Consider the following 18374-nt stretch of genomic DNA (forward strand, 5'->3'; position numbering starts at 1 on the left):
AGTTTCTGTAATATAGACTTCACATATCACTAGCCTCAGGACAGTCTGCGTATCAGCCGAACTCACACCTGCAGCCATGAGAAGCGATCTGCCTCTCTGTCTAGGTCTTTTTTCATCCGCAGTGCCTGGTCTAAGCCAGCTTTGGCCTCTTTGACATTATGAGAATGTCACCTCTTGTCCACCTGCGTGAATAATTCTTCTCCTGAGGACATATATTATGGTAATAGAGGTTGAGCCGGCTGTTATCCGTTGCCCTGCGTAACCGCTAGATCTGCTACAAATGATCCTATCTTCTCACCGTCGAGAGGGCACACTAATGTTAATTAAAGTAGGAGAAATTAAAAAGAGCTCAGTAGCTGTTTATCTCCTTGTGGACGTCAGCATCTCTCCATTTCGGTTTCTCTGAGAGGCCTTTGTGAGTTAAGTAATGGTGCTTTCTAAACCAACTCTGAATTTTTGGCGAGAAGAGAGCATAGACAATGAGGTTTTAAAATTAAAAAGTGCATATCTATGATCTGTGAAGTTCATTCATCACATTCCATTAAGTGGTTCCAATGGTAAGGCCATTCAGATAACCCTTACCAAAAAGAAGTATACTTCAAGTTTATTTTATTAAGTATACTTAAGTAAAGTTCAAGTATATTTTTAAGTTCAAGTTTATTTGTACAGCGCTTTTCACAATACAAATCATTGCAAAGCAACTTTACAGCAAATTAAGTTTATCAGTGGTGACTGTCAGTTAATGTACATATGGCAGAAATGTACGGAAAAATCAATTAAAGACGTAATCAAACAGACAATGAACAATATTAACAGCAATTATTATATGATGCAATCAAACTTATAGCAAAATGTGGTAGCTTTTTCTAAAATTTTAGACATAAAAGGAAGATTTGAGATGGGTCTGTAATTTGCATATACTTTATGTAATAAGTATACAAATATCACTGTACTAGTAGTATACTTGTAAGTGTTCTATTTCAATACTCATTAGGACTAAATTGGCCCACTTTCTAGTATATAAAAGTATACTTTTAAGTATACTTTAAGTATAACAGTAGTAAACTTTGAGTTTGGAGTCGATCAACACCCCAAAGCTTGACAGTCATTACCTCTTCATGGGTCGACATTTTATTCCATAACGTTACACAGTTTTGATGCTGTTTTATGTCTGATGATCGTGTTAGATTACATGTGGAAGCATCTGTTGTTTCGGTTTCTTTTTCGCTTGTGATTTGGAAATTCTGTACAGAATATGTGTAATAGCGCCCCCTACCGGATAACAATAAAAACATGGATTCCCGGAGCACAAGTATAGCTCAAATATAGTCTAAGTATAAGTCAGGTATACTTAAATGTCATTTTAAGTATAGTTCTGAAAAGTGCATAAAGCACATTTCTGAGAAGTACATATAAAGTAGACTGAAAGTACACTTTCCTATTTTTTTAGTTTAAAAGAAGTATACTAATAGTACACTTGAAAAAACTTATTTTTCGTAAGGGAAGTGATGTCTAATTTCAGGAATTTTCATAGATGTTTTAAAATTTTTACCCTGCAAAATGTGTGAAGGAATCCAAATACCACGTTCATAAAATCTGCTCTTTAACAAAAAACATTGGTATTTTCCTCTAAATAGTTCCTCTGCATTTCATTGCATGTTTGTTTACATTTAAATAGCATTAAAACCGGAGTAAAAAAGTAATATATTTAAAATACATTTATTTCATAATAAGTATAGTTCAAATCTATTAACATATTTACTGACATATCGCTCGAGACTTACTGATATAAAAATTATAATTAAACTTTATTTGGAGTACTACTTGTGCACAATTCTTAATATTAAGCCTAAAATGTGTCTTAATGTCACTATTGATTGATGGATCTTTGATCTTTGAATAATATCAGTCTTTAAATGCAAGATATTTAAAGTGTGCTTAAGAGTCACATTTCATCATTGCACTTTCTGAATATTTTACAGCTTTCGCTCTGTTCGTGTTAACAGGCCCTAAAAGGCAACACACTCGGGAACTGCCAATATAGAAAAGCAATCAAATTAGGTTGCTTTTTTTTATTTCCAGCATTCTTAGTAAAACTGTGCTATACAGCGTTAATGACTTGGTCCTCCTGTGACATATCCACTGACAGAAACCGAATACAGGGACACATTAATGGCTCATATGCCTCCGGGATATGAATGTAAGCAGTCCACTTGGTCTCAACTGATGTGTAGAAGGGCTTCCACACTCCATAAGCCATCAACTGCTCTTTTCTTTCCTCTCGTCCTAGTGCTTATATATAAACGTGAGCTGTTTTCCATCACAGCTTGCTGGCAGGCGTTCCATTTGATGCCCTCGACTAAACAGGGAGTTAAGTGTCAGGCCTGCGGCTGTTCTCTCTCGGTGTGCATGTTGTATTGAAATAGTGTGCTTATCGCGCACTCTTGATTGTTTTGTACATCCTTCTTTTACCCTTCCACCTCAATCTTTAGAAGTCTTCCTGCCGTTTTCCTTCACTGATCTTTTGCTGTCTCTTTCCCATTACCCCTCTCTTTCTTTGTAGGTAGCCACAGATAAGGACAATGGCATTCTGTTGTATAAAGAGGACCATGACCCACTCGCCCTAGAGCTGTACCAGGGACACATACGTTTGATCTATGATGTTGCCAAGTACCCCCCAACCACAGTGTACAGGTGAGGATACGGCATATACACACACACTTTGTAGGTGATATTTTAAAGAAATAGACACTATCCTTAAAAAAGATGTGCAAAAATCTTACCTTTATGTGCACAACACCTGTAGGGGTAATAGAAAGAGGCATCTTTGTTCTAGGGGTGTGCAATATAGACAAAAACAATTATATCTTTATATTTTGGGGATTTTTTTCAATAACTAAACAATATTTTGCTTAGTGTATTTTTATGTTGATACCTTGGATGGTTTAGGCCTATCATGGATAAATAAATATGACACTAAAACTGCCAGTAGGTGGCAACAATTCCCTGTCGGTATGATTGATTCATTGAATCATTCATTCAAACGATTAATTCAAAACAGCTGATTCATTTAGAAATGAAGCAGGTGGCTGTCTATATGAATGGAAGATTGAATCATTCAAACGATTCTTTCAAAACAGATGATTATTTGAAAACAGCTGATTCAAGCTACTGTCTTTATGAATGGATCATTGAATCACTGACCCAAAAAGTGTTCAAAAGCAGATTCATTCATTATTTTCATTGGTAAAACAGAAAAAAAAACAGACATTATTGTGTCTAAAATGTAACTCACTCAGTAATAAAATCTTATTTGTTGAACTGTTGTCAAAAATGATCACATTCGCGACCACGCTCACGCAAATATTTCTTGCTTGTTTGATATAACGTAAACGTAATAAAAATATAAAAATACAAAACCCCATACTGGGATATTTTTTGATTTTATAGGGGCATTTTAACTGCATTCTAATAGGCATCATCACACAGTGAATGCTTTTGTACTTTCAAGATGTTTTTTTATTTGTTTTTGCATATACTCATACATACTCTATCATGTCAGCTTGCATATTGTTTAAACAACAATTACAATATTATCACAGATGATAAATATCGCACACCCTTACTTTTGTACCTTATTTACGCCTAAAAAAGGGGTTACTCTAAGGTACTGCTATGAAACTTTTAGGGGTAGGTAAACTACAGAGTTGTCCCTTTAAGGGTAATTCACCACTGACAAGATGGGCTTTCAATAAAACTTGACTGTCTATCAGTAGAAAGGCAATTTTTTAAATCAGTGCTACATAAGCAAACAGAGAAAAAGCGCTCTTGCCAAAAAGTTAGGAAAACACCCATAATGCACTGGGCTCCGACTGTCCATTAGTGGGAATACAAAATGCCTTGGAGGGAAAGTTAATTCAAATTGTAATTCATAAATAGTTTAATATAATTGAAAATGGTTTTACCCAATATTTGTGTGTGCTTTGTATATTTATGTTTATGAGAGCACTGCATTGTGAACTACAAGCAGAGTATATGGTACTGTTGTTGCTGTTTAAGAGTTTGCTAACGCTTCTTCAGCAAAGTGTGGATTTACTTCACCAATTTTACAACCAACAGCGGAGACGCATCATATACAACATATAATCGTCACTTCCCGACAGGTACTGTTTACTAACAAGGTGACAGCGCCAACTACTGGCCTGGCATACGTTTTTGGCCATTTTCACGGATATGTGTAAACGCAAATCGTTTTGAAAACGTAGCCAAAGATAAAAGGTACAGACTGTTGTTTCACGTTGCAGCCATCTTGGAATACACCAGGCAGCTACTTTCTATGTAGTTAACAGAGATACAAGTACAGCTTCTATCTCCTTGAATGGGGAATGACCAAAATCTCCAATGGTATCATTAATTTAGCTAAACACTGCTAAGAGTTGTATTTTTGAGGTTGGTCCAAGCAGAATGGTCACTATATGAGCACTATAGCGTAATGTGATGTAGCAGCACATGTACTGTACTAACTACTAGGCTAGGACTCAGTTGTGTACTTGAACAGTTAAAGTGGACACAACACAAACAGTTGGACAATCTCATGTTAATCTTGAGTACCTATTACTAGTAGTATTAGGGTATTAGTAGGGTAGTACTGCATCCTTCATATCTCCGAAGAATCTTTAGTTGTATCAGATTTATAAAAGACAGATACAGCTGTCGAGCTCCTGGAGGTGTGCTGTGGGTGGAGCTAAAGAGTCACGAGCATGCAAAGCTTTTGCGTAGCGATCGTCTGCAAGCTGTGACATCGACACGAATGAAACAGGGACAAAAAAATTTATCGACTTAAACAATGGCTAACGAATTACCGTATGAAGCACGTTGATGGGTGTGCTCTTGCTCTCGCTCTGATTGATGTTTGCACGCTTTTCCAGGAGAAGTGCCCATATAAGGAATTCTACCCTTTATGATGTCATACAGGGTCATACTCGGGGGGAAAAAAACTTTACGAATCTTATGCGAATCCTGAAGGAGTGTCTTTGGCACAGAAATACACCGTTATACTTCCAACTCGTTTTTGAGTCATGTTTAGCATGAGAATCCAACACTTTAACAGTGTAAATAAGTCAGAGTGCATGAAATAGCATTAGACATCCCGTTTAAATTAATATGCAGTGGTGTGACTAAATGAAGTAAGTTTTGTTGCCAGGTCCCTGCTAAGTCCAAGATGTATCATGGCACTCACAGTTAATCACAGATCCATGCTCACCCTCTAATTATCTTGTTTTTCCCCAAGCGACATTGTGCTGTGTGGCTTTGGCATATCTGCACCCCATTGTGTTGGGGTAAAGAATGAGGTTCACATGTGAGGAGAGAAAGTGCAAGGAGAAAACACGTTCTTCCGTCTCAATTTAGATTATTTGGCATTGGCACACCCCGGTCTGGCAAACGTGCTCCTGAGTTCTCCATGTCATAGTTAGCGTTAACAATGTGTAACCAGAGCTAACAGAGCCAGCTGCTCAATTTGTAACCCGTCCTACGCCGCAACACTTGGACGTGGGTGCAGCGTTTGGGCAGCTCCCTTGCTTTGGTTTTCCCACCGTGGAAGCTAGAGTTTTGAGGCTGTGGTTGGAGCATTCCTGAGCTGAGTCTGGTTCAGTGGCTCTCTGCGGGTGCTTGACTTCAAATGTGGAACTGGGTCATAAAGACTCTGTGGGGCGAAGATCAGAGCAAGATTCCCACACCATCTACAGGTCTCGCTCAGCTCTTTATACACCTCGTCCCTGCTGAACTTCAGCAAGAGATTCCCGATAGGGATCAAGGAACGGTGAGAGGGAACGGGTGGTGGGAAAGAAGACAGATCGGACCCCAGAGAGATGAAGAGCGACTGAGAGCCGACGAAGAGTGAAGGACACTTATCTCTGCAATGTGATCCTGCCTTGATGGAAGGTGCGGGTGAGGGGAGGGATGGAGAGACTGATAAATGCACTGGGGAGGAGAGCGACGGAGGCTCTTAACTAGCAGTAATGCCTCATTACCATGAGATGAATGCTTGGGCCCATGCAGCGTGTTAATGCGCTGCCCTTTACTAAATGTCACGCTAATCTGAGTATTAGTTTAAGCAGCGGCGTGGTCAGTTCCTCAGCAGAAGCGGCGATTTGTGGAAACATCGCAGGAAATTGAATGAGAATGTTAGAATTGCAGCACTCCCTACCCCCAGCTCCTCAGCGTGGGCTCGCCGTCCTGTGCCACGCCTAACCACAGCTCTCCAAATGCAGCTAATGTTTGGCATGTCAACCGGGTTTAACACTGAGCAGCGCTAGGGTGAACAAGGAGGGGTCAGGGTATGTTTTCACGGCCTGTTTTCATTTCGCCTGAGATTAGCACTAAGTTCCTGTGCGAGCAGAATGTTGATATGGGGGGGAAAGCAGTGGTAATTCAGCCTGAACCGTGACGGGACATGAAGTAAGTTCGTTGGGTTTGAGAAGATTTAATGGTTGTGGTGTGCTAAGTCCGGCTTTGCTAAGTGCGACAGCGCTAATGCAACAACAGCAGAAATCACAGTCAAAGCTGAGGGATGCTAATGCTAACGGTCCACACACAAAGTTTTATTGTGCCTACATTTACCTTTAATTTAATCTGACCTCTTCAGCTGGGTCTCGGTACTGTTGTTTGGTCCGCACCCGAGTGCGATTGCTGTATTCATACATTTGCCCAAAAGATCTGCACCAACCCACATGGAAAAATACTATAGTAATTTATAGTAAATAATATAGTGTTTTTGAACCATACTATAGTAAAGTGAATTATACTGTATATATTATAGTATTTACAACACTTTGTTAATGAATACTACAGCATACTGTAGTATTAACTATAGTGAACCGATAAACTGTAATAAACACTGTAGTATACTTTAGTTTTTACTACAGTAAACATTGTAGTATAATATACCCTAGTTGTAGAAAACTTAGTACACATAGGCTATTGGGTAAAGTAATTTGTTTATATTACTATAGTTGTTATATTACCACAGCAACTATAGAATTACCACAACCAATTAATTCAAGTACTTTACTATAGTATGGTTCAAAAACACATATAGTATTTACTATAAATTACTATAGTATTTTTTATTAAGGGGGAAACGAACCATGAGTTCGATTCAATCGAACCAAACAAGACAGGTGTGAATACACCCTAAAACTCTCTCGCTCTTGTGTGAGTAGTGCGCCTTCACACTAGAGCAGGGGTGGCGAACTCCGGTCCTGGAGAGCCGCAGCCCTGCAGAGTTCAGCTACAAACCTAATTAAAACTCACCTGCCTGTAGCTTCCTAGTAACCCTTCAGACCTTGAGTAGCGTGTTCAGGTGTGTTTGATTAGGGTTGAAGCAAAACTCTGCAGGGCTGCGGCTCTCCAGGACCGACGTTCGCCACCCCTCCACTAGAGTTTAGCCCAGCTCAGAGTGTTTTCGGGTGAGTGAAAATATATCTGTGTTAAAACTAATACTTAGCCTCCAACTCACACACTGGTGAGTAAAATCTAAGAATTGATTAGCCATTGGCTAATGTTAGACATCATTTAGTCGCCCAGAGTGAAGATTTAATCGCATATGCCAGTGATTTACTCGCAATGTAGAGGGTTGTATTGGATTCATGTACACAGTTTATCAGTTCTAGTTTTCCTCAAGAATCAAACCAAGACGTTATCATTGCTAGTGCTATGCTCTACTGCTGGATGATACCTTGTTCTTTGCTACTTACAAGTGTTTTGATGCTACATGTTAACTTCAGTCTATCTGTAGAGTAAAGCTAACGTTACTTGGTTACACCCCATTATATATATCAAATGCTACATAACCTTGTTTAGCAATTCACGTTCCAGAAGGGCACAATTGACTTCACAGCTGCAGTCCGTTACTCTTAGCTCGTGTAAGCAAATGATAGTGCCGCGTAATTGAGTCTGGAAAATGTAAATATGTAGATAACTCTCCAAGATGAAGGAGCCGGTAATAGTTCCTAACTTTGTGTGTGTGTCATTTATACTGCGGTTTCGTTCGAGGAAAAACAGAGTATTTTATTTTCAGCTGACAGGAAATTGACTTCCCCTCGTGTGAGAAGGGTGACATGAGGTTGCTGAAATCTTCCACGGGTTTCTGTTTGTTTTTATTGAGCTCCATAATGGGCTGCTTGAAGCTAATATGCAGGCTAGCCGCACATCAAAGACACTCCACCTTCTCAACCCCCCGTTCTAAAAATATTACGGCCTCAGGATATTTTCTGTCTGTCAGAATATGAACAAAAGGCCGATAGTTGCAAGCGCTAGGCTACATCTTGATCTCTGGTGCCCCCTAGTGGTGCTAGAGCTTCACTGCATACATTTTGTCAACTCCAAATGATGACTTCTGTCCCCCATGGTGAGATTTATGTTCTGATTAAGAATGTTTTCATTCTCATAATAGAATCTTCCTCTTTGTTCTATTACATTCCCACTCTCACCACCTTTTCCACAAAATGCTCTTCCCATTTCCTTCCCAGCTGGCGTGTAGGCTCTCTTAATGAAAGACGGCTTTCAAAACCAGAGACAGTGGATGAAAATGTCCTTATATTATAATAAAGCCGTTCATCTATGGTGGTACTGATGTATCAAATGGACGGGCTTGAGATGTTTGGGGGGTCTCAGCCCACGGACTGTAGTGTTTGATGCAAAAGCCTATTTTGAAACAGGAATTGAATTATGGGCCTGTAATGCAAACCACACGTGTGCCTGTGTTGAGTCTTTGTTCAGCCAAGACCTCCGTGAACCTTACCCCCCTATAACTGGGGACACTGATCTCTATCCGCACCTATGGCCTCAGCATTTCAGCAATGGAAAATAGCATTGCGAGCCAGCGCAAATACTAGCTGCCTGCCCGCATATAATGCTATAATGCTATAATGCTAGCCTGTTTGTTTGCTTAATGTGTTTGTGCTGGCAATGCTCTGTTGTTGTTGTTGTTTTTTAGTACATGTGAAATTTATATATATATATGAAGTTTATTTGCAAAAACAGATAACTTGTTTTTTTTTATTGTTTATTAATATTTTTTTATTATGTTATCATGATTTTATTGTGGTAGTTAGCTAGTATTTTTTATTTATTTTTTACCTAATCAAAATAGCCCAACTGCAGTTTTATTGAGATGAATTGCAATGCACAATGAAAAAACAGGATTTTTGAAAATTTGCCAAAGACAGAAAAAGAGGAAAACCTTGTTTTAAGTTGAGGTGGGGATTAAGATATACTGTACTTGCCACAATATCATTTCTCGCACCCCCTTCTCCACTCTCTCTGTTGGTCTCTGGGCTTCTTTGCCAAACCACTGTCTCTAGCTGTCTGTAACTGCTTGTGCTCCATCCAGCAATAACTACTACAATACAAAACTGGGCTTTCTGTAGCCTGAGCAGACTGCTTTCTCATAGTTCAGGGGCTACTGATAAGTTCATAACCCTAATTCTCACCTTTAAACAAAATACAGTCCTAGAAGTCAGCAGAATCTGGGCCAAACAGGGCGCTACATGCACCGCATCGTAAGAAACTGAGGAGGAAACAGGCGAAAAACCAGCTGTGCCGGTCAGAGCACACTCTCATAGTCTGTGAGATGTTTCGTGGAACCCGGGAACAAACGGCACTCTTCAATGGTTAAAAAATGACCGTGTGAAAGAGAATCACTCTCAGGAGTTCACGCAGTCACAGTGCCAAACTCAGCAGGATGTGATTTGAGCGTGCTAACTCAAAGAAAGAGTGAACTCATGGCCAACACAAGCTCTCCTTTTCCCACAACATAAGCTCTCTCTGCGTCAGTGCCAAATTCACTGGAAATACACCTGACGGAGCCTAATGTGGAAACCATGGCATTTTCAGACGGCGGGGAGATATTCTGTATTGCACATTCATGGCTTTTCAATTTGGCCTTTGAACAGTTATATTACCCCAGTGGTGACATGATACGATCAGTTAAAACAGTCATTAAGGCTAAAAAAGTCGTTTTGTTGCTAGCATCTTGTGTATCCAAAATACACAAATGTAAATAATATTTTCACACTGCAAAATTTGACAAAATAAAAGCTTAATTGGAAATGACACAAAAATAAGGATATTTTGCTCACGAATGATATTTACACTACCATTCAAAGTTTGGTGTTAGTTATTTTAAGAAATGTTTCTTAAAGGTTTTTTGTGACACTGAAGACTGGAGTAATGATGCTGAAAATTCAGCTTCGATCACAGGAATACATTTTCTTCTTTTCCTTTTCTTCTCTTTATTTGTCTCATATCATATTTAATCTCAAGTGTGCTCTTGCCTGACACTGCTTCTTTCGAAAAAAAGAAATAATGAAATAATGAAATGGTTTATTTCACACTCTTTTCAGATAATTATAATTAAAAAATACAGCAAATGTATATTTGTAGCTATCTTCTGCTTTCTTGCAGTGTGGAGTCAGTGAATGATGGTCTTTTCCACACGGTGGAGGTCCTGATCCAGAATCAGACGCTGAGTTTGGTGGTGGATAAAGGGGCACCGAAAAGCCTGGGCAAACTCCCCCGTCCTCCGGCTGTGGACCACAACACAGAACTCTACATAGGCGGTAAGCAACAAAAACTCCTCGTTGTTCATCAAAACCACATTTCAAAGGTTTCAAAGTATTAAATATGGATTGTTTTGAGATGCTTTCCAAGTGTTTGAATGCATAATGATTGCAAGGTGAGCACAGTGTTGGGAAGATTACTTTGGAAATGTAATAGCTACCCTATTTAAAACAAGTAGTGTAACTATTTCAATTACTTTATTAAAGGAATGTAACTAATTACATTTGATTACTTCTTGATTACTTTTCTAAATTTCCAACCAGTGGTTTCAAACGGCAATCATTTTGAGACATTTAAAAATAAAAATAAAGCATACATAAACCTAAATAGGAAATCGAATATGCATGTGTCCTATTTTGTGTCCTAAACATTGCTGTCTCATATTTTAGAGCAGTCAATGCAATTTGGGAAAGAAATCCATCATATCTGTATGTGTGTATGAAAATATTCACATGTAACCCCCTGTGTAATTGTGAAATCATTTTCATAAGTAACTGTAATTTAATTACACATTTTTTCTCAGTAACTGTAACAGATTACAGTTACATTTGTTTTGTAATTCAATTATGTAATTCTGTTACATGCAACTAGTTACTCGCCAACACTGCATAAGCATGTGTGCTAATATTTGCCTGTTGTTGGTATTTTAGGTGTGCCCTCTCTGATTGACACAGCAGGCCTGCGACCGGGTCCAGACCGTCCATTACAGTCCTTTAACGGCTGCATTCATGACGTACGGCTCAACGGGGAACTCCAGGACCTCGGCGGTGGGCTGGAAGGGGTGGAGGGCATCTTGCCGGGCTGTCACTCCTGCGGCATCTGTGCTCTCGGGGCCTGCAGACAGAGAGGAGAGGCAGGCGTGACCTGCGAGTGTCCCAGCGGCCACAGCGGCCCGCTGTGTGAAGAGACCACCTCCCAGAGCCCCTGTCAGAGCAGCAGGTACAGAAAGCCGCAGGTGCACAGACACTCACAGTAAGGGCTGCGCAATAAATCAATAACGATAATTATCGGGATATAATTTGAAAACGATAAAAGGATATGAAGAGATCAAAGTTTAAACGAGCTCACTAGAGCAGACGTCACGCGAGCACTAAACAGCGCTGCACTGAGAAAAAAAAATGATTCATTGAATTTACTAATGTTTTTTACGTTAAGTGGTTGCAATCGATTTATTTTAGCTACATTTAAATAAACAAATTTAGTTGACTAACTTTCAACTTTTTTTTTTTGAATGTAGCTAAAATAAATTGTTTGCAACCACTTACCTTTAAAAAAATTTGTATTTCAGTGTTTAGTATTTAGTATTTCAGTACAATTTAGTATTTGTGACCATGGTCCACAAAACCAGTCATAAGGGTCAATTTTTTTAAACTGTGATTTATACATCATCTGAAAGCTGAATATATAATATTTCCATTGATGTATGGTTTGTTATGATAGGACAATATTTGGCATGATCTTTATTTAACATCCTAATGATTTTTGGCATTAAAGAAAAATCGATAATTTTGACCCATACAATGTATTGTTGGCTATTGCTACAAATATACCCCAGCGACTTATGACTGGTTTTGTGCTCCAGGGTCACATTTTGTTTTTCAGTGTGTGAGATCCAGTGTGAAGCGCTTGAATTCAGCAAACAACACAAATGACTCGGTGATTTTAAAGCCGGATGAAACAGCGCTGACAAACAGGAGACACTGTGCACAACAATAGAGTCAGAAGCCTTTTCAATCTACAAATCGCCATCATTTTACCATGGACTTACTGTAGTAACACTAACTGCAGTATGGTATTGTGTCAGAAATGTGGGATATTCATATCGAACTTTATTATATGATTAATTTAGACATGTATTGAAGGAGTAATGGAATATAATCACAGTTTATTTGTGATTAAGCTATAGCGTTGTATGTGCATTTATACTACATTTATTTAGACTACTGTTTTTCATACAATTACCTAAAACCATATAGTTACATGTTTACCATGGTATCGAGGTGCTATGTGTGGTTTTAACTGTGATTATCATGATTTGAATGTATGCTACTATGGAAGACCAATGATTAATAAAAAAAAAAATTAGAATTAAATTTCACCATATAAAAACGAGGTTGCTTTGATTCTTACAGATGTTACTGATTTTGATAATGAACAAAAATTTGCATCTGCATCCTAACTCAAGCTACTATACTATCAAATGTGCAGAGACAAAAAAAGTTATGTTATTATTAATATTATCAGACAACACAAACCTGTTTCTTGATTTGAAACAATATCACTCATTAGAACATGCAGAAACTAAGAAATGCATTTTTCTGTTAAGATAGTCTGGTTTCAACAACCTTTGCTTTGGAGCAAAAATCTGGCTTTAAACTTGAAATAAATAAAGATTTGACGTTTATCGTGATAACTATCGATATCGACTGATCTGAAAAAATGATGATCTTTTTTTCTGGCCATATCGCCCAGCCCTATGCAAGTTAATGACATGAGATGAAGCATTTACACAGAACCTCAGTGCTCATGACTCTGGGAAACAGCCTCTATTTCTCATGTCTCTGTAACGTGTAAAGGAGGGTCAGATGGACAAGCGCAGTGTCTCAATGCCATCGTGACGAGACACGCTCAGGCTTTCAGACAACATGATTATCAGCTTGTGAAGCAGTTATTTCTGTGCCAACACCCACATCCAGCATCTCGCCGACTGAGAGACACGGCTTATGGGAGCATTAGTCACGGGCAGAACAGAAGGTTTGCTTTCTTAGCTTGAGTATGAAGAGCATACAAGGCTCTGCAGAAACGCTTGAGGGAACGGCGTGAAAGCAGAACATGAATGTACACACATGTGTTTGAGCCACACGCTCACATGAAGCATCTGCAGTATTCAGAGTGACTGTCAGTTCACGGGGTTTTGCTGCCATCTAGTGCACCATTCCCCGATGAGTCAAACACGGCGTCTGTGACATTAGTTTCCACCGTTTGACCATCCAGAGGACGACAGATCACCGGCAGCAAACTGGGTAAAATTCAACTATTTGGACATGGAGCCAAACTGAGAATATGGGAATGAACCAAACAGAGCTTTAAGGACCACAAAACTAGTCATAATGGTCAATTTTTCTAAATTGAGATTTATACATCATCTGAAAGCTGAATAAATAAGCTTTCCATTGATGTATGGTTTGTTAGGATAGGACAACTATTTGAAAATCTGGAATCTGAGGGTGCAAAAAAATCCAAATATTGAGAAAATCGCCTTTAAAGTTGTCCAAATGAAGTCCTTAGCAATGCATATTACTAATCAAAAATTAAGTTTTAATATATTTATGGTAGGAAATTTACAAAATATCTTCAAGGAACATGATCTTTACTTAATATCCTAATGATTTTTGGCATAAAAGAAAAATCTATAATTTTGACCCATACAATGTATTGTTGGCTATTGCTACAAATATACCCCAGCGACTTAAGACTGCTTTTGTGCTCCAGGGTCACATTTAGAATGGAACATAAAAACAAGATTTAAAAAACTCTTTATTTTCATAATAAATGTTATTGTGCACAATTCATCAGTGCGCATATCACCCATTCTTTTGTTATATTGTTTTAGGTATGTATATCCATATACTAATTGTAATTTAATACGTTGCAGATCCGCATTCAAATACTTTATTGCTGTTTTGATAATCTTTTATTAAAATCTAATAACTTACTCTGCATTTTAAATGACTTCATTGGGTGAGGAAGAATTATACAATGATATCTCAATAATATTTTGATACTGGCAATAATATCTCATTTCAATAGAGCACAACAGTAATAACCAGTCAGTCTTTCATTTTCTTCATAAGATCTCCATGAGATTTCATAAAGTAAAAACACAATGTTTTATATTTATTCAAAAATACATAACCATTGCATATGCAATGCAGTCCAAAATCAGTATTTTTTTTTAAATATATTTGTACTTTTATTTAGTAAGAATGCAGACTTTTACATTTGTTACAAAAAATCAGTTTTTATTCATAAAAATGTTCTATTCATAAAAAAAATAAAAATAAACACTTAGCAGCACAACTGTTTTCAACAATTAATGATAATAAGAAGAAATGTTTCTTGAGCAGCAAATATATTGCATATCAGAGTATTCGAATGATTTCTGAAGAATCACGTGACACAAGACTGGAGCAATGATCCTGAAATTCAGCTTTGCTTACAGGAATAAATTACATTTGAACATCTATTAAAACAGAAAACAGATCTTTTAAATTGTAATATTTCACAATATTACAAGATTATCACAATAGTAGTACATTATTAATATTTACTATATTTTGGTGAGCATAAGAGACTTCTGTGAAAAACAACATTTTGACATTAGTGTACCTTTGATTAAAAAACCTCAGAGCTCATAGCAAATCTGTTATTAAAAATCAATTTCTTTGTATCACAAATGAACGGGACTGCTTCACGCAATCAAATCCTGAGGAATAAAATCCCCTCATACAAAACGATGTTTCCACCCAAAAATGTGTTGCATTAGAGCAGTTATAAATGCACTAAAAATGCTGTCTGGTGTAATCTTTAGCTTGCTGTACAGAATCCAGAAGAGTGAAGCAACACAAGTCAATATCTGACCTGAAGGTCCTTATGTTTATTAATCTCTTATTATATAAATGCTTTATCTGATGGCCTGTCCTCCGTTCCCTCCTCCACGCAGAGCCGACGTGCCAAGGAGAGATGGTCCGTGAGCTGCTCAAGCGTAATATGGGTCATAAAAACTGCACCTCCACCAGTAAAATGGCTCGGTGTCCAAGCGCCTGCCGCTCGGGCCTGTGCTGCGCCCCCACCAAGAGCCGGAGACGGAAGGTCAGCTTCAAGTGCTCCGACAGATCCTCCTTTTCTGAGGAGATGGAGACCACCGTGGAGTGCGGCTGCACAAGGTGCCCATTGTAATATTAGCCAACCTTCCCCCCTCGTCCCAAACCTGGAGAAGAAGACGGAGAGGAAAAGAAAATATATTGTAAAATAAAAAAAACACAAATAGAACTTATTTTTATTAAGGGATGTTTTTTTAAAGAAAGAGACTGCTTTTATGATGTTGCTTATATGAAACGTAATTTTGTATCGTCGGACAAAATCACACAGATTAACATTCCTGAAAATATACGAATGATATAAATATGTATAAATCTATATAAATGTACAACCTAACCTGAGAATTAATTCGGTCTGCGTATTGCATGTCTGTTGTGAAGTGTGAGAGCGGAGAGAAATTGTAATGGAGGAGCTGAAATGTGCCCAATCAGGCGAGGACTCTCTAGACTCTCTAACACAGGAAGCGGTGAGCCAACTTCCTGTGCTCTGGTGGCGGCAACAAATGAACTGTTTCCTAACGGACCTCAGAGACCTCACCTGTGGATTTCAAGGACGGAGCTTCGAGTGGGATGGGCTGATATTTTGTACTTTAGGTGTTGCTTTGCAAAGCTCATCGGCGTGGCTCTGGTTTACAAGCTGCAACTCATCGGAGGGAATTTTTTGCATGACTGCATGGAAGAGTTAAATGTGAACGGTCAGGCAGTAAAGCTATTGTAGTAACTATGATAGTTAAAAGCTCTCTACCTGTTTTATCTTGTACAGTTGAAATCCAAATGCAATCGTCGCAGGTGATGCAGGTGACCGCGTCTCTGGTGCAAAGCACTTCATACTGACGTAGCATTCCGTCATAACCGTCCTTTACTAAAATATTAAATGCAAATGTATTACACCCATTACTACTGTATTGTTTCATGTGTACCCTTTTTGTTAAAATTTTTCAGATGTAACACTTAGTGTCTTACTCAGAGAGCCCGAGGTCTATAGATATTCCCAAGGAAAAGCGAATCAGTGTTAATGAACATTCCTCCTCGTTCTGTCTCGCCCCTGTTCACCACATACTGTTGTATAAGGTTGTATAAGGTAGGAATCCCCAGTGAACGATGTAACTGAGCTTGTGCAGGAAGTGTCATGTTAGCACCTCGAATCAGAAGACTGGTTGTTATATGGTGCATTTTCTAATAATGTTTTGTTAAATATGAATTAGAGAGTGATGATTAACTTACAGTGAATGTTGAATTAAACTTGTAATGAAATACACAGTTGGGTTTTTTGTGATTTTTCAGTTTTTTTTGTAAGCTTTTTCAGTAAGGTCTTTTTTTTTTTCTTGTAAATTTGTCAAACGTACAGTAATGTTCATATGCACCTGGAACCAGTATCCAGATCAGCAAAACCTAGGGACATATTATCAGTTTTTGGTCAAAGGTGTTATGCGTAAATTTATTTGTCCTATATTAAAATGACTTTCCCAGTTTTATATTCCGAGATAATGCTGGTTTACTTCCTTAAAAAGTAAATGTGTCCCTGGACCACAAAACCAGTCATAAGGGTCAATTTATAAATAAATAAGCTTTCCATTGTTGTATGGTTTGTTATGCTAGGACAATATTTGGCTGAGATACAACTATTTGAAAATCTGGAATCTGAGGGTGCAAAAAAATCTAAATATTGAGAAAATCATCTTTAAAGTTGTTCAAATGAAGTTCTTAGCAATGCATATTACTAATCAAAAATTAAGATTTAATATATTTATGGTAGGAAATTTACAAAATATCTTCATGGAACATAATCTTTACTTAATATCCTAATGATTTTTGGCATAAAAGAGAAATGTATAATTTTGACCCATGCAATGTATTGTTGGCTATTGCTACAAATATACCCCAGCGACTTAACACTGCTTTTGTGCTCCAGGGTCACAAATGCTGTTTTTCTTTTCTTTCCATAATATTTCTCTATTTTTCATTAAGTAATCTGACATTTCAATGTCATATTTCAGATCACCAATTATGAACAGTAATTATGTGTATACTGTATATTTGTTCCTATATCCAGTAATATAATAATTGTATAATTTTCCAATTAAAATTGTATTTGTCACATACATAACATACCATACATAGTATGACATGCAGTGAAAGGCTTTTTTATGACCACTCCGTTACAAAAAAATAAAAAAGAAGAAGTACAGATCTAGAAACTAGAACGTACAGATAGACGAATATCAACGTCTCAGGTTACGTATGTAACCCTAGTTCCTCGAGGGAACGAGACGCTGCGTCGACAAACGCTAGGGGAACGCCTTCCGCGATCCACGCTCTGAATCGTATGTGAAATCAGTCCAATAGCTGAACGGGACGTCACGGCGGATGACGTCATGACCAGGAAGCTATAAAAGCACGTGCGGCGGAGCCCGCGTCAGCTTCTAGGAATGAAGCAAGCGCCGGCAGGGACGCCGGAAGTATGGCACCAAGACGCAGCGTCTCGTTCCCTCGAGGAACTAGGGTTACATACGTAACCTGAGACGTTCCTCTTCAGGAACTCGAGCTGCGTCGACAAACGCTAGGGGAACGAGAATGCCCACGCCGCCAGACTTCCAAATCTCTGCCTAGTGTGGAAGACTGCACAATTTATGGATTATTATAAATGGATTATATTATTATATACGGATTATATTAGATTCATGGATTTATATTTTTTATTATATTTATGGAGGCTCAATTCTGGCCTGAAATCAGCCCAATGATAGCAAAATGATGTCATGAGTTGTGTTTTTCTTATTTCCCATTATATGTATTTGGGTATCTCTGGAATGTTTTTGCATACTACAACATGCCGTTTAGATGAATGTGAATGGCACAAGGTTGCAAAAT

General features: G+C 38.2%; 1 protein-coding gene across 1 annotated transcript in view; it reads left to right on the top strand.

Moving 5' to 3' along the window:
- The window catches only part of slit3 (slit homolog 3 (Drosophila)), a 191586-nt gene extending 174858 nt beyond the window's left edge, over positions 1 to 16728 (top strand). The window contains exons 32-35 of the mRNA XM_016289665.1: positions 2564 to 2694; positions 10468 to 10622; positions 11274 to 11558; positions 15347 to 16728. Coding sequence (XP_016145151.1) covers positions 2564 to 2694; positions 10468 to 10622; positions 11274 to 11558; positions 15347 to 15582 — 807 coding nt within the window. The 3' untranslated portion in view covers positions 15583 to 16728. The remainder of the gene's footprint in view (positions 1 to 2563; positions 2695 to 10467; positions 10623 to 11273; positions 11559 to 15346) is intronic.
- The last annotated feature ends 1646 nt before the right edge of the window (positions 16729 to 18374 follow it).

The sequence above is a fragment of the Sinocyclocheilus grahami genome, unplaced genomic scaffold, assembly GCF_001515645.1.
Source record: "Sinocyclocheilus grahami isolate Dianchi unplaced genomic scaffold, SAMN03320097.WGS_v1.1 scaffold250.1, whole genome shotgun sequence".
Lineage (NCBI taxonomy): Eukaryota > Metazoa > Chordata > Actinopteri > Cypriniformes > Cyprinidae > Sinocyclocheilus > Sinocyclocheilus grahami.